Source organism: Apodemus sylvaticus, chromosome 13 (genome assembly GCF_947179515.1).
Source record: "Apodemus sylvaticus chromosome 13, mApoSyl1.1, whole genome shotgun sequence".
NCBI classification, from domain to species: Eukaryota; Metazoa; Chordata; class Mammalia; order Rodentia; family Muridae; genus Apodemus; species Apodemus sylvaticus.
This window is the reverse complement of record NC_067484.1, coordinates 73,970,138-73,992,685: the sequence shown is the minus strand read 5'-3', so window position 1 is coordinate 73,992,685 and position 22,548 is coordinate 73,970,138. Positions and strand designations below refer to the sequence as shown.

Below are 22,548 nucleotides of genomic sequence, written 5' to 3'. Positions count from 1 at the left end.
CGGATCCCCTGGATCTGGAGTTACAGGCCGTTGTGAGCCTCCTGATGTAGTGCTCATAGCTAAAGCCGAGTCCACTGTAACTCCTAATTTGAACTCCTAATTTGGCTCCTAATTTGAACGTTTTTTAATTGTCATTTTAATTAGGGTCAAATTGGTGTGGTGGCTGAGGTGCAGGCCTCAACCCCCAGCACTTGGTAGGCTGAGGCAGGAGGACTGCTATGAGTGTGATGCTAGATCTAGGCCACACTTGCCTACACAGTGAGGTCTCAGTTCAGTAAGACAGAGCAACCAGATTCTCCATTATGAATATGAACATTTGCTGCCTTCCAGCCTGTTTTTTCCCAACACCCTTTGGGTTTCTTCTTTTATTATTGGTGTTTCTAAGACTGTGAGAGACTTCCTAATATGAATATCAACATTTGCTGCCTTCCAGCCTGTTTTTTCCCAACACCCTTTGGGTTTCTTCTTTTATTATTGGTGTTTCTAAGACTGTGAGAGTCAGGGGGGTCATTTTTCCTCAAAGTTTCTGTATGTGTGTGCCTACAGGAGCTATGTGTGTCATGTGCATGTAGGTTCCAACAGCGGCCACTGGATCCCCTGGATCTGGAGTTACAGGCCGTTGTGAGCCTCCTGATGTAGTGCTCATAGCTAAAGCCGAGTCCACTGTAAGAGCAGTTAGTGCTCTTAACCATTGCATCATCTCCCCAAACCTGAAGAAACCTTGCTTACCCAAGAAGAGCATGCAAGGCCTTCATGCTCCTACACTGCTTTGACTCTGGTTCTATGTTCCTTCTGAGGACTGAGGCTAAGTTCACTCCAGAAACTGGGAACCACACTGCTACACATCCTGACATCACACAGGTCTTCATGAGATGCTTCCCTGTTGCACATACCTGACTAACCAGCACGTTTTCACTGGGGCACATTGATCATGTGATTTCTACGAGCTTATCTCATGAAAGATGCATAGTCTCTGGTTATATAGATGCACACGTGAGGAAACAAGCACACTGCTGGGCCCTGCTCGGTGTATGCTGTATGGTTTTCCTTCTACCTGGTGAAGTGGGTCTATTGTGGGGCTGGAAGTCTTCTCCTGGAAAGTTGGGAAAGTCACAGTGGATGACAGTATGGGCAGACGCTGCTGACCTGTATGGAATCTCACTTGGAATTTGGCTTTTATGAGTAGTTTGATTTCCTAAGCAACCCAACAGAAGACCAAGTGCAGTGTAAGGTGCGCTTTTCATTTCAGGCATGCACAGTAACAAATGGACTGTTTTTTCCATCCAACGGAAGTTAGAATTGGACAGATGTAAGGTCCATTCGAATACCACTGGTATTTGAGAAGAAAAAGGGTAGGGCATCAGGAAAGAACTGGGTGGATTAATGCAGTGATTTTTCCTAAAAATTTCTACGTTTTAAAAAGGAGTGAGGGTTTGTTGAAAATTTAAATTGGAAGTAAAATAGTAAAATGTCCTTTTCCTGTCTTAGCCCCGAGGTAATTGTCGTTTTGTTAATAGTTTGCTCTGTGGTCCTCTACCCCCTCTTTTTCTATTCGAAACAAAAATATTACAGAGTTGAGGCTGGCCTCAAACTTGATAGGTTGTGGAGGATGACCCGGACCTTGTGTTTCCCCTGCCTGTGCACCCAGAGTGCTGGGATTGCCACCAACATGCCTGACCTTGTTACATAGCTTCCTAGAATTCCTTTACACATATTAAAAACAAATGTTTGCAAAAATCTCAGAAAGGAGTTACATACTCAAATGATCTTTGCTTTTCTTTCTATAAGCTATCTCACACTTGTCTTTCTCTATCCTTCTCAGTGTTTGACTGTGTGTAGCATTTTGTAGCATGTGGCTATCATAACACTCATACATACCCACCCTCCCCTTCCCCTCCCCTGCTTTCTTTGAACTCATGAATCTCCTGCCTCAGTTACATGTTCTGAAGTTAAAGCAAGATCCTTGTATTTTTCTAGGACACAGAGTTTTTATTTTGTGTTTATGGGGAAGCAGCAAGGGATTGGAAGAAGGCAAGAGTTCACTGGTAAAGTGGCTGGTATGGGACCCAGACCACAGCGACCTGGAGCACACGTCTCTTACAGCACACATATGCTGTGCCATGCATGGCTTCATTAAGACAAAGGTTCATTCTAAGTTTCTTTGTGTTTCCATAATTATATCTACTCATGGAAATTTAACTTTTAAATTTTTAATATCAGGGTGCATAATTACACCATGGGAAGACAAATTGTCTTCAGAAGCCATTAATATTATTTAAGAAGGTTCTTTTAGGTAATCTCCTTATTTAATTAGAATACCTTATTTTTATTTTATGTATCTGAGTATTTTGCCTGCATGTGCGTATGTGCTATTATGGGACACTGGATTTCCCAGATCCCCTCGAAGCTAGTTAAAGAATGGTTGTAAGCTACCCTGTGGGAGCTCTGAACTGAACCAAGGTCCTATGCACGAAGATCAAGTGTTTTAAACCATTTTCCAGCTCCTCCATATTCCAGTTTTTAGAAGAATTAGTTTCATGTGTGTGTGTGTGTGTGTGTGTGTGTGTGTATAAGTGTGTATGTGTGTATGTGTGTGCACGTGCGCCTTGGAGTATGGATTCTAGTCATTGCACAGGAGCCCTGGAGCTCTGCAGCTGCTCTGCGGGAACCAAATTCAGATCCTCCACAGAAACAGCTCGCTCGCTCGCTCTCAGCTGTGGCCATCTCTAGCACTACTGTTCAGATTTTTAACTTTAAAATTTTAAATTATAAAAGGAATACAAAGTACTGACTCTTTCTGACCATTTCAGGAGTTAGGGATGTGGGACTCTTCCAATCTTTTCTAGAGATCTCCAACAATAGTTTTTATTTTAAAGCTCTTGGATATTAGAATGTCAAACAATATACTTTTTTATCTTCTGGCATAGTATGTCTTTGTTTCCTGCTCTGAAAGGTGAATAGTTAAGTGATCTTACTCCTCTGCCTATGCCCCATCTCCTGGTTTTGTATAAATGAATTTTTTTTAATTATTCATTTATTATTGCTCTACATGTTTTTCTTCTCGCTTTTTCTCTTTTTGATTTGTCAAGACAGGGTTTCTCTGTGTAGCCCTGGCTGATGTTGAACTCACTCTGTAGCCTAGGCTGGCCTCGAATTCAGATCCGCCGCCTCTGCTTTACATGATCGTACATCTTAAGTTTCTTGGTTTATCTCTGTTCATGGTTAGCTTTCTGAAGGAACTCTGTTCCTCCTTAACTTTTTTCTTCACTTTCCCACCTTTAATTTTTCTTTACATTATAAAAGATACTTATTTTTTCTTCTTTTCTTTTTCTTTTTCTTTTTTATAAAAGAAGTGGGGTCTGCTGAGCCGGGCAGTGATGGCGCACGCCTTTAATCCCAGCATTTGGGAGACAGAGACAGGTGGATTTCTGAGTTCAAGACCAGCCTGGTCTACAGAGTGAGTTCCAGGACAGCCAGTGCTACACAGACAAACTGTCTCAAAAAAACCAAAAAACCAAAAAAAAAAAAAAAAAAAAAAAAAGCAGCAGGGTCTGGAGAGCCTGGTCAGCTGCTGGAGTCCTTGCTACACAAGCTTGAGGACCTGACTTTAAGCCCCCAAACTCTCATTAAAAATAAAATCATAACAAAACAGACCTCCCCCCCAAAAAAAACCCATAAAAATTAAAAGCACGCATGATGGTTTTCTTTAGAGGAGGAGACAGATGAGGCTTGCTGGCTGGCTAACTAACTAACTAACTAACTAGCCTACTCAGTGGGTTCCAGGCCATGGAGAGACCCCGGGCCCTTTTTTTTCTTTAAAGAAAAAATATAGAAATGTGCCATCTGGGGAAGAATAGCTGAGGCTATCCTCTGGTCTCCATATGCAGAAACACAAATGAGGGTGCATGCCACACAGATAACACCTCCACCCCACAAATTCTGAGGACTGGAAACCAAGAAACAGCATTTCCACTAAGACTGATACTACTAGTTGAAGAACAAAGTGCTGTAATTAGACCTTAGGGATCATAGTGCTGTGTCAACTAGAAGCTGTTCTGCCCATTGAGTATCAAGCTACGTTAAACTTCGGATTATTATTGTTAAATGTTTATTGTTTTGTGTGTATATGAATGTGTGTGTGTGTGTGTGTGTGTGTGTGTGTGTGGTTATGTTTTGCGGTCAAAAGACAGCTTTTGGAAGTTGGTTCTTTTCTTTCCAGTGGACTCCAAGGATCATGCTCAGGTTGTTAAATTTGCACACCAAGTGCCTTTACCCACCTTCCTGCCATCCCATGAGTTTCTTTCTTAATTCTTTTATTTTATGCGCTATTGAGAATGCCATAATTAGGTTACATTTACTTGTTATCTTCTACTTGTTTTTCTAAATGTCACTAAAACTTCCATTTGCAGATTTTATGGCTTTGTTTTGTTAAGATTTGTTTACTTTTATGTGTGTGAGTGTTTTGTCTGTGTGTATGTAAGTACATTGTGTGTGTTCCTGGTGCCCGTGAAAGCCTAAAGAGGGCACTGGATCCCCTGGAGCTGGAGTTAAGGTCTGCTGTGAGCTGCCAAGCAGGTGCCTGGGAACAGTCTCAGGCCCTCTGCAGGAGCAGCCTGTGCTGACCCATCTCTCCAGCCTCAAAGTTTAGATAGTTTTGCATTTTGAGCAAATAAATTATATCTTATTTAAAAAACCATTTTATTTGAGTTAGTTTTTATTTTAAGGTGTATGAGTGTTTTGCCTGCTTGTGTGCCTGTGTCGAACATGGGTGACTGGTGCCTAAGGAGGACAGAAGAAGGCGCAAGATCTGCTGGAACTAGAGTTACAGACATTGTGACCCACCATGTGGGTGCTGGGATTAAAACCCAGTTTCTTTGGAAGAGCAGCCAGTGCTCTTAACTGCTGAGTCTAGTAGGGTATAGGGTCTAAAGAGCTTTTCCCTCAAATTTTTTTTGGGGGGGGGGGGGAGTTTCAAGTCAGGGTTTCTCTGTATAGCCCTGGCTGTCCTGAAACTCAATCTGTAACCGAGGCAGGCCTTGAACTCAGAAATCCACCTGCCTCTGCCTCCCAAGTGCTGGGATTAAAAATGTGCACCACCACTGCCCGGCTCCCTCAGAAATTTTTAAATTCACTTTTTAATCTTTGAATTCTTTGAGAATTTAATACAGTCTTTTTGTTTGTTGAGATAGACCCATTATGTAGCCCTGGGTGGCCTTAAGTTGGCTATTCAGACCTTGTGGGCCTTGTACTCACAGAGATCCAGTTCTGTCCACCTCTGCCTTCTAAATGCTGGCTAAATGCATGGCCTTTGTTACCATGCCAGTATTCCTTCCAGAATTGAAAGGCCTTAGTTATCTTCATCAGCTTTGCTGACAAGATGCTAGTTAGAGCCTCTTGTTTTTTATCTCTGATGTCCTCCTTCCCCTGTCAGGTTTTGAGACAGTGTCTCACTACAGTCCTAGTTGGCTTAGTGCTTATATATAGAACAGGTTGGCATCTTTGGGCACTTGCACACACTTTGTCTCTTTATGTGTGTATGCCCTTGGAGGCCAGAAGAAGGCAGTAGATCGCTTGGAGCTGCAGTCACAGGTGTCTGAGAGCTGAGGGATGGACTTGACCTCCAGTCCTGCAAGAGGAGCAAGTTCTCTTCACCACTAGGCCATTCCCAGCCCTCCTCGGGAGGTTTAGTTATTACTTTTCTGTTTTATGGTGAAAATACTCTAAATTTCAGCTTTCTTAGACTCCTCTAATTTACAGTCTTCGTTCCATTTAAATATTTTTTTCTTGTTGCCATGTTTCTAAAGCTCGTGGAACTTCTATCAGACAGATGTTGAGTCTGATCACATCTGGTGATCTTTATTTTACAAGTTACATGTTTCTCAAGAACTCCTTCCTACTTTCTACTGTCTTGTGGACTTCGTTTTTCTTAGTGGTTTGTTTCATTGTTCTTCTCTGCTAGGTTTTTTTGTTACTTCTTTGTTGAATGAATCCAGGACCTTGAGCATGCTAGGGAAGTACTCTACCTCTGATCTACACCTCCCCCAGTATGTTTGCTTTTAGTGATTAAAATCTTGAAACTCTCAGATAGCCATTGAAGCATATGTTGTTTGGCTACTTCCAATATTCATATTTATTATTCTTAGAACAACTTGTTCTTGGTCTTTCTGCTTAAGTTTTATCAAATTTGTAGCAATTCTCTGTCATATATTTGCGTAGTAAGTTGTTTTGACTGATAAAATTGGTTAGTGGTCTCATCTTTTGGAGTGAGGTCTATTGTTTTCCTAGAAGGTAGTCGACCTTGTTGTAATGTATGTGTAGTAAGGAGTGGGGAGGAGCAAACTTGGGGTAAACAGGAGGCTGCCACATTAACCACAGGAAGTCTTTTACAGTCTGATATGGAAGCTCATTAGTTTATTCTTGGGTTCAATTACCTTTTTCTATATTGTGCCCCAATCTTTGTAATTGAACTGTTACTAAAGATAGAGCCTGTACTATAGTTTTACTTGTGTTTCCTTCCATCCGTCCATCCGTCCATCCATCCGTCCATCTGTCCATCCATCCGTCCATCCATCCGTCCATCCATCCATCCATCCATCCATCCATCCATCCATCCATCCATCCATGTGTGAATGCTAGTGAAGGTCTGAGGAGAGCTGGGAGGAGTTGGCTTTGTCTGTCAGCCATGTGTCTGAACTCAGAGTACCAGACTTAGAGGCTTGCACTGCTGTCCACCGAATCATCTGCTGACCTTTGACTATAATTGAGGATTTTACTTGTGTTCACTGTTAGTTCAGTTTGCCTTGAGATCATGACTCCATGCTAAGGCTTTCATAAAAACTTCATGAAAGTTGAGACTTCCTGCAGTAGATTTCTAGTTTTCTGCCAAGTATTCTCCCTATTTTTTTTTAAATCATTTTTGCTTTTTGTTGATGTATTTTGGATTTGTTGCTGTTTTTGAAAGAAAGGTTTTAGCTTTTGCTCTCCTGGAACTCTGTAGACCAGTCTGGCTTTCAACTCACAGAGACCTGTCAGTTAAGGGTGCTGGATTAAAAGCATATATCAACACATCTGGCATATTTTCCTGATCTTTTTGTTTCTGACCTGGGCTGGTTCACTCTTTCCTAGGCAGCTTGGTGGTCCTTCACTCCTGGTCTGTCATTATATTGCTTCCAAATTTAGGCCTAACACCTGATTGACATAGTGCACTACAGCCCATAACTCCTTGGACTCAAGTGATCCTCCTGTCTCCGTCTTTCAAGTAGCTGGACAACTGCCAACACCCTCTTAATTCTCCATTTTTTTTAAAGTCACCTCTTAAAAATGTAAGTGTGAGACTATAGATGGCTCAGAGGTAAGACCACATAGCACTCTTGCTGAGGACCTGCGTTCATTTCCCATCATGCCCTCATCAGTGGATTACACTCCTGTCACGCTAGCACCAGAAGAATCCTGTGCCCACCATCTTCTCCTGTCTGTGGCCTCCACAATATACATAGTCTTATACACATAATTAAAAATAATAAAAAAATTAACTATGTGCAGACTTAAATCTGGGTTGCTCATACTTGCTAGATGGCAGACACTACCTCTGAGCTGTCCCCTGCCCCTAAGTCATATAGTTAGGCTTAAGGTAAGTGACCAATTAAAATAAAGATTCTTGAGTTAAGCCTGTTATTACTTTTCATGTATTCCCTGAACTATCATACCATACTTTAAAATGATGTAAAGAGAAAATGATGTAAAGAAAACCAGCGAACATTTACACCTAAAATGGAAAGAAAGGGATTGATGTGGAATCTATAATAGTATTGTTTGTGTTTGTGTGTGCATGTGTTTGCATTTGTGTGTCCATTCAAGAGTATGTTGGGAACCAAACCAAAGGCTTGTATAAGCTGAGATGCTGAGGACTGGAGCAAGTGTCTTTTTATTTTTTTAGGGATCATTTAGAAAGTGAAGATGAAAAGACTTAGTTTGGGAAAGGGCCCTCAAGCCGTTCTGCTGTCTGTGATCTTCCCAGTGGTAATAGCTCTTGGGTAACTAGGTCTGTTGGAATACCCCCACAGTGAGCTTTTCCAGGACAGAGACTGGATCAGGACTAAAGCTCTGCTTCATTCAGGATTCAGTATACAGCCCAGACATGATACTAAGTGTTTCGGGTATTTAATATCTGAAATAATCTAGTATTTGAATAGTAATCTCCATTTTACATATGCCAATATTAAGGCTTACTAAATGTTCACTAAACCATAGCTAGTAATAGTTTTGCTAGAAATAGCTAGTACAGTGACCTCTGAGCTACAGGTATATTTGGTCTACCTTTTTTTTTTTTAAAGTTTTTAACTATTTCCTATATTGTATAGGGTCTGAGTACTGAACAAAAGTAACTACTGGAATTAAACTATATTAAAATATATTATTCTTGACTTCATATTATGTTATGTGTTCTGTATCATACAAAACTAATTCTGAAAGTTTTATTTATATATTTATTTTACTTGTGTAAGTGTGTTGCTTGCATGTTTGTATGCGTACCATGTGTGTACCTGGTACCTGGGGGAGTAAGAAGCCATCAGATTCCCCAGACTGGGCTTGTAGACAGTTGCGAGCTATTTTGTGGGCTCTGGGATCCAAACCCAGGTCCTCTGGGAAATTACCAAGTGCTCTTAACTGCTGAGCCATCGATACAGCCCTCCATTTTACCTTTTAAAGTTATTTTCTTTATTTATTAAAGAAAGTTCATTTTGAAACTTGATGTGTATAAATGTGTGTTATGTATGTTTGCTAGGCTCATGCCTGGTTCTGGGGGAGGTCAGAAGAGGGTGATGGATCCACTGACACTGGAGTTAGGCATGGCTGTGAGCCACCATGTGGGTGCTGGGACGTGAACTTGGCTCCTTTCCAGGATCACCCATGGAGTGTTCCTAACTGCCATCTGTCTGGCCCCAGCTCCCTTTATTCAGGCTGCGTCTCTGTAGCCCAGACTTTTCTCACACTTGTTCCTCCTTCCTTAGTTCTGTGAATACTGGTACTACACATGTGTGTGCCCAAGGGCTACTCTTCCTGTGCCAGGAATGACTGAAGGTTGTACTCAGATTCCCAGAATTCACTCTTCACATTGTTAACAGGACAACAGAATAAAGCAACCTGTTTTATTAAGAATATTTTTTTGTCTTGTTTTGTACTATTGAAAATTGAGCCTATGGCCTCATCTGGTTGGTAAGTAATCTGCCATTGAGCTACATCTAACTCCATGAGGTTTGTTCTGTTTTGTCTTTAGACAGGTCTTACAGTGTAGCCCTGGCTTGCCTGGAACTCACAAGAGATCCGCCAGCCTTGTCTCCCAAGTGTTAGCCTTGAGATGTGTGCCCTGACACCTGCCCTACCCTTTTCCTTCTCCCCCAAACCCCCTCCTACTCTCCCACCCCTGCACCTGGCCCCCACACCTGGTTCCCCCCTCCCGCACCCCACTCCCACACCTGGCCCCCACACCTGGCGCACACTTAGCTTTTAACAAAAAAGATTTGTTTGATTTCTGGGCATTTTTCTTTTTTCTTTGATAGAGAACAAGTTCAAACCTGTTATACCTGCACACGTTTGGCTGAGGCAGGATTATTCCAGTGTTAAACCTAGCCTGGTCTATGGTGGAGGGACAAAGGGAGGGAGGGCAAAAGAAACAAAATTTTAAAAGTTCCTATGATCTTTATTTCACAACTCTATTATAATAAGGCTTTGACCAACTTTTGAATTATAGATACAGAAATTTTTTGTTTGTTTTTTAAAATAAGTCTCACTGTGTGGCCTTGGCTGGCCTGGAACCCACTGTGTAGATCAGGCTGTGTGCCTTGGGAGTGCTGGGGTTAAGGAGTGTACCATTTCACCTGGCTCAGAGCTATTTTCCTTCATCTCAGATTTTCCAGGGTTTCTCCCACTTTCTAGACTTGATTTCATTGAATTTTGTCATCTGTCTCACAGCTAGAATTTTTTTTTTTTTGGTTTTTCGAGACAGGGTTTCTCTGTATAGCCCTGGCTGTCCTGGAACTCACTCTGTAGACCAGGCTGGCCTCGAACTCAGAAATCTGCCTGCCTCTGCCTCCAAGTGCTGGGATTAAAGGCGTGCGCCACCACTGCCCGGCACAGGTAGAATTTATTAGAAACTTTCCTCATGATTAGACCTCAGATTTCTGGTTTGGGGAAGAGCTCAGAGGTGCTGTCTTGATGTCATCATCAAGGATGCACACTGTTGATATGACTTGACGTCACCCTTGGTTGTGTATGTCCTTTCTACACTGCCTTTAGAAGGGATTCGTGGTACGCAGCTTCTCAACAATCATGAGCTACATGTCTAGTTTCCTTGAGTCAAGTAACTATCGGTACTATTCCTGGGAGCTTCCACTCTAGCCCAAAGCACATACTCAGTTATTAATCAATGTGGATTAAAAAAGTGTTCACTGAGATATGTTTAATATGATGGAATCTAAGTAGTATATCATTATCTCTCATTTGAAGTTTTTCTCATTTCTGCATGTAAGAAATGAGGATAATTGTCAAGCTCCAGTTGGAATACATGTCATCTCAGAATCCTCATTTGTGCAAAGAACTAGAGAAGCCTTAGAATAAGAAGTCATACAACCCGGAGGGGAATGTGTGGTACATATCCCCTCCCAGCAGTGTGTGGGGATTCGTGTGACCTGGTCTCATGTTGGGTACATTTTGTTACAGCTCTTCTTTCACTTCTTTTGATAAAGGTGCCATTCCACATTCCACAAGCTACAGCCGATGCTTCAAATAGCCATGATTGCTTACCACGGGGTTAGTGGAGTACCTCGCTAGGATAGGTGTGTAGACTTTAGTTGGCCATCATCTAACCAACTGGAAATGAACTAAATCACCTTCATTCTTTCTTTTGTAAGAAGACTTGCACCAGAGTATCACTTAGTCAGCTTTTGTTTTTAGTTTTGATTCCACTTTTTCTTCCTTATTAAAGGTTTTAGTTGTGGTTCTAGTTTATTCTTGCCACATTATTGCAATGTAGAGCCAGCTTTGCTTGTCTACTCCCTATTTTTCAGAGGAATATCTCAAAATGTTACATAGGCTGGCCTTAAACTCTCAGTTCAAGTGTTGCTCCGACCTCACCTTCTTGAGCACATTAAGCTGTACACATGTACACATGTGTGGATTAAAAAATATTGGTCGTTGTGGCGATCTTGTTGCTGCCAGACTTCTGCCCTCTTCCCTCCCTCCCTCTCTCCCTCCCTCCCTCCCTTCCTTCCTTCTTTTTTTCTGTTTTTGGAGACAGGGTCTTACATGTGGCTTGGAAGTCTCTGTGTAGATCAGATTGGCCTCTTAACTCCAAGATCTGCCTGTGTCTGCCTCCTGAGTGCTGGGAAGTAAAGTTGTGGTGCACTCCCCACCCTGCTCTGAACTCAGGCTGGCAGATATGCTTGTAGCAGAGGATGGCCTTGAACTGGTCCTTCTGTCACTTCCCAGGCTGTTAGGCATGTGTAGAGTGGATGACCTTGCCCCCACCTTCAATCCTGTAAATCTTTTTGTAGTGATTATTTTATTTATTTATTTGTTTGTTTGTTTGTTTGTTTTTTGTTTTTTGAGACAGGGTTTCTCTGTGTAGCCCTGGCTGTCCTGGAACTCACTCTGTAGATCAGGCTCGCTTCGAACTCAGAAATCTGCCTGCCTCTGCCTTCTAAGTGCTGGAATTACAGGCGTGTGCCATCATGCCTGGCTTTTTGTAGCTTTTCAAATAATGACTTTAACTATTCTGCTTTAGTTATGAATGTCTGTGGAAATGTTTACTAGAGGTATTTGACTATTGAAGTACACACACACACACACACACACACACACACACACACACACTCCTACCCCTACCTCACTACAGCATTTTTGTAAAGGACTTCATAGGGCTTGTGTTCATGTTGGGCAGTATCCCTTAGCACATGGCTGAAGCACCTTCTGTCCCTGGTGTTAACCTAAGCAGTAGGGAGAGCAAAGCACTGAAGAGTTGTTATTTTTTCCTCATAATCTTTGAAGACTCTCCAAAATGGCTTTTAAACATGGCTTAAATTTTTTTTAAAAAAAAAAGCTGGTTGACATAAAATAAACAGCAAAATTGCGTCTTGTGTTATAACTGAAGGATCTGGAAGGCTGATGAGCATTCCAGACATCCCTCGGTGGTGGTTCTGGAAGACTATAGACTTTCCTGTTTACCAGCCTCCTTTCAGAAATCTTCAAGGCTTTTCTCTTTCGAAGTGCAGATTATGCCCTTTGTTTACACACCCTCCACATACAGCATACAAACTAACAACTCTCTCTCACATCTGAGCTTCGCAAACATTTATGCCTTACAAATATTTATTATATACTCAATACACTTCACTTTGATATTAAAAGTACATAAGTAGTTATGTGATACTAGCTTATAAATTGTATGCCTAACTTCCCTTCCTAAGCTGCCTAACAGTTTCTTTTAGGTCTGCCTTTGGGAGTTTTCCATACAATCATGCAATTAGTAGAAAACTATAGAAACCAGTTAACCTGCTTATATGAGTGTGACTTAAGTAGGAGCTTGGAAGATCTATGATACACCTTCCTTTTTATTCTAGTGAGTTAGAGTCTGCGTACTGGCTGCATTTTTTAACACCATACGTTTGAAATTGTTACAGGTTTGTTGAATAGTTCTATATTAGTATTTAGGTTTAATTAAAAACCTTAATATTTTTGGCATATCTGTTTCCAATTTCTTTGTTAATAAATACATTCCTCAAATAATGGTCGAAGGGCTTTCCTTCTCCTTGTCCAAATGTGTCTGCTTTCCTGAATTTAGGTATGTCACTATCAGACAACATAACTTGAGCTAGCATTTCACATTTCCCTAATTGGTTTTATGGTGAATGTGGCAGTATGCTGAGAAAACTTTGTGACCAGATTCCCCCACATGTATGTGTTGCCAGTACTGAAGCTCTGAGGTATGGAGGGGAAAACATCTTGTCCGTTTAAAAATTCCATCATTGCCTATGAGTCAGTGCCATATTGCCTGGAAGGTACACTGTGAAAACTCCACCTAGAAAAGCACCCGTTCTGCTCCATCATTTGTTCTAGGTTTGGATGACAGTCATTCCCAGTCGGTCTTGTTATTAGATAAGGTCACTAATGATTTTATAAAATGGGGAGACCCCACACTCACTGGCCACTCACACACCCTCTTACGTTTCCCAGTTCTGGAGTCTTGTGACCCCCGGTGAGTCTTGCCTTCGGATCAAGGCTTTGCCTGCCTTTACTTAAATTGATGTTACGTTTTATGTTTCCACAGCTGGCAGGAAGCCCAAGTTTGCTGTTACTGTTTAACGCATTTTTTTAATAACAGTTCTTTAACTGTTAATATTGTACAAAATGGTATTTGAATTCATTGTTTGCTTTTCTCTCTCTGTATTAGAAAAACTGGTGTTTTCTGTAAGTCATGTATATTCTTCCGAATATTTGTTCATATAATGACATGATCCAGGAAAAATAAAATGGGACAATGAACATTACTACTGACCTTCAAATAAAACTCTTTATGCATTGGCTTTCCAACTGTTACCGAGCCTTGGGTCATATGTACCGTGTTAAGTCAAGGCTGTTTACCTATATGGGATGACAGGCCCCATGATCTGATGTGGTTGTGAACAAAGGAAGGAGGTTCTGGAAAAATGCACAGTCACAAAGATTATCACATATGAAGGGAAGTACCCAGGACAGACCTCTAGCCCATTCTGGTCTCAAGTTGTCACACCACACTTCTGGGTTAGGAAACTGGGAAGTTTCTACTTTCTGCAAAAGCTTGACTATGTTAGATTTGTCCCTCTAAAATAGTGTTTAAAGCAGCTTTTCTTTGGGAGTTGGGCTGGGCAGAATTTCTTGTAGCCCAGGTTAGCCTTCACTTCACTGAGGATGACCATGAAATCCTTATCCTCCTGAGTTCTGGATCACAGGTGTGCATGACCACACCACATTTTGTGCCATGCTTAGGGCTGGACCAGGGTTTTATCCATGCGTCTTATAAGACTCTTATCTACCACGCAGGCAACTCCTCAGCCCAAGAACCATCTTTTCATTAGTAAAGTTACATGTAAAAAATGTAAGTGTGTTCATGCTTGTGTTTTCATGGATGTTCCCCTGGAGGCCAGACGTGTTAGCTCTCCTTGAGCTGGAATTACAGGCATTTCCAGTTACCTGATAGGGATGTTAGAAACTGAACTTTGCAAGAGCAGTGTTAGGCTTGTAACTACTGAGCCATCTCTCTAGCTCTTGGGAACATTTTTGTTCTGCATCTTTATGTCATCATGGCTATTCAGCATGTTTTAAGAATATTTCCATCTTAGGGAGAAAGGCATCTAGAACTGCTGGGTATGTGGTATGCACCCCCCCCCCCACACCTACACACACACCAGTTTAGAAAGGAAACTATTTGAAAGCAAAGCTAGTCATGATAAGATGAACTGTAAATGACCAGAGGCTCTTTGAGAGTACTAAAGGACCTCAATTTTTAAAGTTTGATTTAGAAACTTTTTTGAATTCAAAGTGTTAATTTCTTGGAAATATCTGAGGGTTATATAGTCCTACAAATATATTGCTTTGAAGTTTATTCCATATTTTGTATGGTGGCCATATTCTTTCAGAAGCTAAGTACCATAGCAGGAGTCTGGATACATGTTGGTCTCATGCACAGTGCCTCCATATGTTGCGCAGTCTGATGTCAAACCTTACTGTGAGCTGTTGACTGATTGAAGAGGATGTAAGTGACTATGTGAAGACCAACCAGGTAGAATAAAGATAGTTGCTTTCCGCAAGTAAGCGATTGGGAGAACATTTTTGAAGACAGCCTCATAGGACAAACTACAAAGCAGTGTCACTTGTCTTTTAAGAGAAGCTAATTCTATAATTAAGTAGTTGTGATCTCCCAAGAAAATAAACATTTAACTGTCTTAGCTTAGAAATGACAGTGAGTCTTCCTCCATCCTCCAGATCCAACCTCCGCACAGCCCTGCCTAATTTGGAGTTTACTTTGGTGGGGTTAGGTAATTGGGTAAATGTTTCTTTGTTTTTATCATCATCATCATCATCAGTAGTAGTAGTAGTAGTAGTAGTAGTAGTTTTTTGAGACAGGATTTCTCTGTATAACAACTGGCTTTGTAAACCAGGCTGGCTTTGAACTAACAGAAATCTGCCTGCCTGTCTCCCGAGTGCTGTGATTAAAGGGGTATACCATCACCCTTGGCTGTTTCTTCAGAATAAGACCTAAGCCTTTAGAATCAATAAATTAGAGAATTAAAAGAATCCATTCTTCTTGTTTTTTAGATGTTATCCCAAATTGTTTTGAGAGAGAAAAAAAAAAACAATATAAAAGTTGCAAGCTATGGTCTTAGTGGTGTGGGGCAGGTGTGTGTGTGTGTGTGTGTGTGTGTGTGTGTGTGTGTGTGTGTGTGTTTGTAGTGTTCTATCACTTAAACCATTTTAAATAGCTGAGTGTGAGTTGCAGCTACTCTATTAGACCATATAGGTTAAATTCTTCAGTATTTGGTTTTTAGAGGGAATTCCACAGAGACATAAACAGTATATATTTTAAAATTTTGCAATTGCAGCTCTGATCTCCCTGCATTCATTCCATGTCTGGTTATAATCTGAATAAAATGGGCAAATACTGTTACTTCCTAGTCATCCTAGACTCAGAAATCTCATGCCTGACTTCTTCAAAGGTCTGTCTTCCCCTGAAGTGCTTCCTGGTGTCTGTCACATTCTACTTGCAGACTCTTGTTCGTCCCCTAGAGGGTCATGATTTACCACCTAGAAAAACAATTGCGTGTGTGCAGGCCAGAGGATGACTTATGGGACTTGGTTCCTGTCTTCCAGCATGTGAGGTCTGGGGACAGACCTCTGGATGTAAGGCTGGTACCTGCTGCACACCTGTGGGGGCCTGTAAGTGTCTCAAGGGCAGGTTTCTTACTATCCAGTGTTTTCACCTCTCAAAAAAGAGTTGTAATGCTGCTTTTATAAGAGCTCTCCAATATCAGGTAGTTGTTAGTCCGAAAATCATTATTCATCACCAAATGCTTTTAGACTAAATAGAATACACCTTTCTTTCACCCCGACCCTCTCTGAGTCTTAAACTCTTTTCTAATGAAACCTCTCAAGTTCTGGGATAACAGGTATGAGCCACCACACACAGTTTCTTCTTAACATCATACCACAAAAATTGTGCACAAAATTTACCATGCATTATTTATTTGTAGAACTCCAACATCATACTAAAGGAAACATGAATAGAATAACTTGTTTCCCCTATAGCAATGTTTCATTACCTGTTTGTTTATTTTGATCTCTCTACATAGCTCTGGCTGTCCTAAAATGTAGGCCAAGCGAGCTTTGAGCTCACAGCGATCGTCCACCTGCCTCTTTTTCCTGAGTCTGTACCTACATCTGTGTAACCATGTTCACTCTTACAGTCGCCCTGTAAGATTTGTAGTTTGTTGTTTTGTTTGCTTTACTAAGTCAGACGAATGTTATTACTATGTGGTGTGCTTGCATGTGAGTGTAGGCTTGAATGTGCCAGTGTGGACGGAGGGCATAGGACAACTCTTGCTAATTGGTTCTCTCCTTTCTCCATGTGTTCTGAGGATTTAACTCCAGTCATCAGGCTTGCACTGCAAACAAGCACTTTGCCTTGTGGCCTGCATCTGGTCCCTGCTGGTTTTCATGAACCTTTTTCTTGGTTTCTAAAATTTTAGGGCTAATATATTTTAATTAGGGAACTAGGCAAGTCTTATAATTCTACTTCAAAAATTTGTGTCCAATGTGTGCTATTATGAACATTGCTTTTGATACTGTTCAAAATGAAGAGTTTTTCTGTGGGGGGAGGAGGGAGCTCCTCCTTTGAGACAGCATCATTCTGACTTTGAATTTCTGTACTCAGTGGTTCTGCTTCAGCCTTGCAAACAGCTAGCGCTTCAGATGTGTGCTGCTATGCATGGCTCTGCTTTGAATTTTAATAAATCATCTAAAATTATTTTCATAGAATAAATTTGTGGTAGTCTTCTGATGCTATTTTTCACATCACATACTATGTGTGTATATGTTTGTGTGTGCATGCGTGTGTATGAATAAGTTCTTTTATTTTACCGTCCAGGTTCCACATCATGAGGCCTGGGGCAAACATGAAATAGTTACCACCACCTTCTCCTGAAGAAGGAAGTGAGGGCAGGCATGCACACGGGCCCTGAAGCAGCACTTAGGCTGAGGGAGGGGGCTTAACAAGGGCAACATAAAGAAACTTATAAGAAAAAAAAACTCTGTCCGCCTAGTTTATTTTTCTTACCTCTCCTCGGCCCTCCTTTTGTTTAAAAATAGTAGCACACACCTTTAATCCCACCTAACACTTGAGGCAAAGGCTGGCGCATCTCTGAGTTCTACAGAGTAAATTCAAAACAGCCAAGGCTATACAGAGAGACCCTGTCTCAAAACACTGTCGGGGTGTAAACACAGTAAATGGCAGGGGCAAGAGAGCTGCTCTGTGCTTAAGAACATCTGTTGCTCTTCAGGGGATTCTGTGTTCTCAGCATCCACACTGGGTAGCTCCCAACCTGGGACTCTGGCTCTTCCAACTTCCTCATGCATCTGGATACATATGACATTCACATGCACACGTATATTCATGGATTTAAAAATAATTAAAGTATATAGAAATAGCACATGCCCTTTAGAAAGATGGTATATCTACTTCTCAGGGGTGACCCGCTGTCAGTAAAGTTAGCAGGCTTTTCAAATGAATTTTTTCTCAGTATTGGAGATTCACAAAGTAACTTATAGGCTGTCCTCTGCAGATGCATAGTGAGCGAGCACAGGGCTAGTAACCCAAACCATCTAAGGATAAAATCTTCCCACGTGTAATATGGCAGTAACTGTATACAGTAGTTTTAGTAATTTTATACACAAAACCTGCTTTCATAGTACGGAATTTCATGCTTGTGATATGCTGGTACATAAGCAATTAGATATTGGATGTCTGGGTTAGAGGTAATTCAGTTACATAGTGAAAAGTCTTGTCTCCAAAGTTACTGTGGAGGCAGTATCGTGGGTATCTGTGTGTGAGTGTATGGGGTGTGTTCATGTGTGTCATTCCTGTCCAGCCAGTGCTGTACCACTGAACCCAACTCAGTGTATATTCTGTATATACATGCTTTATAAATATTTTTGAGCAGATTTATGGTTTTTTGTTTAGTTTTGCTTTCTCAAACTCAGTATGTAACCTAGACTGGTTTCGACTCAAGATCCTCCTGCTTCAGCCTTCAGAGTGCTAGGATGGCAGGGTGGGTCACAGGCACACTTGCCACCATGTGTGGCCTTGGTTATGTTCTCTACTGTGTGCGTCCCACCCCCACCCCCACCCCACCCCTACCCCCACCCCAGCTGCGTAGGCTACAGATGCTTTCTTAAGGTTTTTTTAATTTTTCAAATTATTATTTTATGTGTATATATGTGTTGCCTGCATGTGTATGTGTCTCATGCATGCCTAGTGCTCATGAAGAACAGAAGAGGCATTGGATCTCCTGGAACAGTGGCTACAGAATATTGTCATCAACCATGTCGTTATTGGAAATTAAATCCATGTCCTCTGGAAGACCAGAATAGCCAACGTTTTTGTCTAAAAATCTTTGTTCAGATATACTCCACTGTAATTTAAAAGTTTCTACCAATAGTCCTTTATTCTAATTATCTAGTGCTCTTAAATACTGAGCGGTCTCTCTGGCCCTGTTTATGTGTTTTAAGTATGGTGGGGCTGGGAAGATGGCCCAGAGGGTAAAGCTCTTGTGCAAGCGTGAAGACTGAGCTTGGGAAAAGCTGGGTGTGGTGCCATGCCTGTAACTCTAGCACTAGTGGTGACCAGAGGCAGGCAGTTCCTGGGGCCTCACTCATTTCTGCCCACTGGTGTCGCTGAGATGACAAGCTCTAGGTCAGTGATGGAGACAGCTGGGACACCAGCCTCTGTCCTGCACACCCAACACAGCCTAGAGCAGCAGCGCACAGACATGCACCCTAAAATGTGTTCATTCAAAAAATAGAAACAGTAAAGAAAATAGGTAATTACTTACATACAGAAGGGAGACAAACTTTTTTGTTCTTTTTTCCATGTAGCTCCCCACCTCCCCATCTTTGTATGTTTGATGTTTGTTTGTTGCAGGGTATCTTCTCTCTACATAGCCTTGGTTAACCTGGACCTCAGTATGTAGACCAGGCTGGCTGGGAACTCACAGAGATCACCTTCCTGTGCCCTGTGCCCCCGACCCCCAGGCTGGGATTAAAAGCCTGGCTCCCTATGTAGTAAGAAACCAAGGTAGACTAGTGCTTGCTCTCATTGCCCTGGGGCTGGACCTAAGCTGCTACAACTCGTTCCCTTACCCACAAAGCACGGGGTAAGCTTGAGTGTGGCGGTCACGCCATGATCCCAGTAGTGGGAGGTGGAAGCAGGAGAACCAGCAGAGCCTCTGGAGCTGGCTTTTTGAATTTTCTAGTGATACATTCAGGGATACCTTGTGCTGTAGAACTGCTTAATGTTTCTAGTATAGATGATGCCTCAGTGCATGCTAAGGTTTTGCTTAGGTGAGTATAATAAATATATTGTTTGTATTCTTGTTTTTTGTTTTTAATTGACAACAGGGCCTGGAGAGATGGTTAAGAGAACATATTGGTCTTATATGATTGGTTAAAATCCATGCATATACATGGTTATGTGTAATATTTTTAGATTCAAATGGCCCCTAGATTTTATATTCCCTGAGCATGTTTTTCGTAGTCTTGTCAGGCAGGTCAGGAGAACCACATGGATTCAACGTTCCCAAGTCCTTTTCTGTGTCTGTGTCGGGTGGTGCTCTCATGTCTGGGGACACACTTGCTGTGTGGGTACATGTGGAGGTCAGAGGCTTGCACTGGGCTCTCCATGGTCAGGCCTCTCCCTTCTGGCTAGATTAGCTGGCCAGCCAGTCTTCCAGGATTGAGTCCCTACTACTGTGATGGAGTTAGAGTTGCCCTGCACAGCCCTTGCTTGTATGTACGTGCTGGGAATTTGAACTTGGATTCCCCTAAACCTGTTTTGTTTGTGTTTGTTTGTTTGGTAGCCTCCTTCCTATCTAGAGGAGGCTAGCCTACTTCTGCCTGGGATTAAAGGCTTATACTACCACAGCACTAGTCCCTATCCCAATTGATTTTTAGGCAGGGTCTCATTTAGCACTGAGTGACTTTTAATTTGTGCTGCTGAAGCTGGCCCTGAGCTGCTGATCCCTGTGCATCCAGCTCCTGGGTGCCAAGACTGCAGGCATGCACCACTATTGTGTTTTTAATTATTTTGTGTGTTTCTGTTGGGAAAGTGTGTGGTGTACATGGTGCACGTGCGGAGATTAGAAGACAAGTTGTGGGAATTATTTCTTTCCACCATGTGGGTTCCAGGGATGGAACGTCGTTAGGCTCGGTGCCAAGGATCTTCACCCACTGCTCCATTTTTCTGGTCCCCACTTCTTTTTTAAGATTCAAAGTATAACTGCAGAGCTACCTTTCCCCTCGTGCCTCAGTTATAAAGGGTGTTCATTGTTAGAAGAGAAACAGCGGCACGTGTGGATCGCCTGTCTGAGTGGTGTCTGTCTCTCTCTTCCACCTCAGCGTGCACATGCCATGTAGGACATTCATGTGTAGCTTTTACAGTGTAGGTGGTGCAGATTGACTTACACAAGGGATGAGGTTGTACTGTGGACACTGTAGTCACACCGTTGAGTCCTCTATAGGATTATATGACTCTGAATACTGAGCTGTATGGCAATTACTTTGGAATCTATTTGAACCCTATTTAGGAACATTTAAAAACAAACTTCAACTAAAGGAGAATCCTTTTGAACATCCTTTATGATCCGTGATTATGAGATCACAGGGTCTTGGTACATCCCTCCCAACCTGCCTTTGGTCTGAGGTGAGCTGAAACCCATGGGACATACAAGGCATACGCACATTCTTTGCCTTCTGAATGAGTGGAGATCACTTCTGATGCCCTTCGTTCTTAATTCTTTTTTATCTTTGTTCGTTCCTCCCTTTCCCTTCTCACATGAAATGTCTAAGAGCTGGGTTTGCTTCAGGCAAAGGAGGGCACCATCTGAGAAGTCCTCATTTCACTTACCTAGTTCACTCACCCCATAAGATACTTTACCGTCAATACCCGGCCTTCCCAAAACCATAAACAATGCTTTGTTCATTCTGATTTTTCACATTTGTGAGTTTTAGTAGTTTGTGAATCAGTCAGACATTTCTTATACTTTCAGTAAACAACAAAAAAGAACTTGTTACTGCCTTCCTGTTTAGCAAGTGATAGTGCCTAAGCTTGCGTTTAGGACTTTTGATCTGTGCAGACTACCCTGCAGAAGGAGCACTGAAGTGAACAGTACAGGCTGGGTCTTAGACTAAAGCAATGAGGAATAGCTTTAAAGGCTTAAGGCCTACAGAGTGTAACTTCCAAAAAGCCTGGACTGACTGCCTACGCAGGTAGGTGAGCAAGATGTGCTTAGTGCCCTGTGTGCTGCAGCACTGGAGGAGGCTGGCCCTGGGTCCAGCAGACTTTCAGGCTACTCAGAGCCTTTGGAACACAAAAGCAATGCAACCACTGGGGTTTTCTCCCTTTGTCATTTAGAATGGAGCCCCACTTGTAGTGCATGACCAATGAGGTTCTCCTTCTGACTTGTTTCCCAACAGGTCATGGTGCTGATGTGAAGTGTGTAGACTGGCATCCAACCAAAGGGTTAGTCGTTTCAGGAAGTAAAGATAGCCAGCAGCCAATCAAGTTCTGGGATCCCAAGACTGGGCAGAGCCTTGCAACACTGTAAGTGATAGGACGTCCTCTGTGGTCCTGAGGGCCGCAGGCTGGCACTGAACCTGAAGCTTTCTCAGCTTTCTGTTTCCCTTTTAAAAAATGTGGTTTGGACACAGATGGACCTCAATCTTCGGATGATTTGATTCTGACTTATCTCTGAATTTCTAATGAAAGCAGATTGTATTTGTTCTGCCACTCCAGTTTTACTGGGTCATCCTGCAGGATGATGAAGATGTTCTTCCTGCTGTCTTCCATGTCCTCAGAATAGCCCTCGGCACCTGTGCCTCCAGCATCTGTGCCTCTAACTAGTCCCCGCCTTGCTTTCCCTAGCTTACTTCAGCCACATGCAGAGATTTCTCTCCTCTCCTCACCCCCTCTCCCTCGCCTCCCTCTCCTCCCCCTCCTCTCCCTCACCTGTCCTCTCTCCTTCTACTTCTCTTCCTCCCTCCCTCGCTACTTCTCTCCCTTCTCCATCTTTTCTCTCTCTTCCCTTACCCTCTCCTCCCGTCTCAGGTTCTCTCATCCCTCTCCTTTATCTTTATCGTCTCTCCCTCCCCCTTCTCTTTCCCTTTCCCCCCTCCCCTCTCCCTCTCTGCCCTCCTCTCTCCCCTCCCCTCCCTTCTTTCTCTCTCTCCCTTTTCTTTTCCCTTCCC

General features: G+C 42.3%; 1 protein-coding gene across 1 annotated transcript in view; it reads left to right on the top strand.

Moving 5' to 3' along the window:
• Positions 1-22,548, top strand: part of Wdr33 (WD repeat domain 33) — a 101,808-nt gene that overhangs the window by 58,886 nt on the left and 20,374 nt on the right. Inside the window, exon 8 of the mRNA XM_052155311.1 lies at positions 21,778-21,904. Coding sequence (XP_052011271.1) covers positions 21,778-21,904 — 127 coding nt within the window. The remainder of the gene's footprint in view (positions 1-21,777; positions 21,905-22,548) is intronic.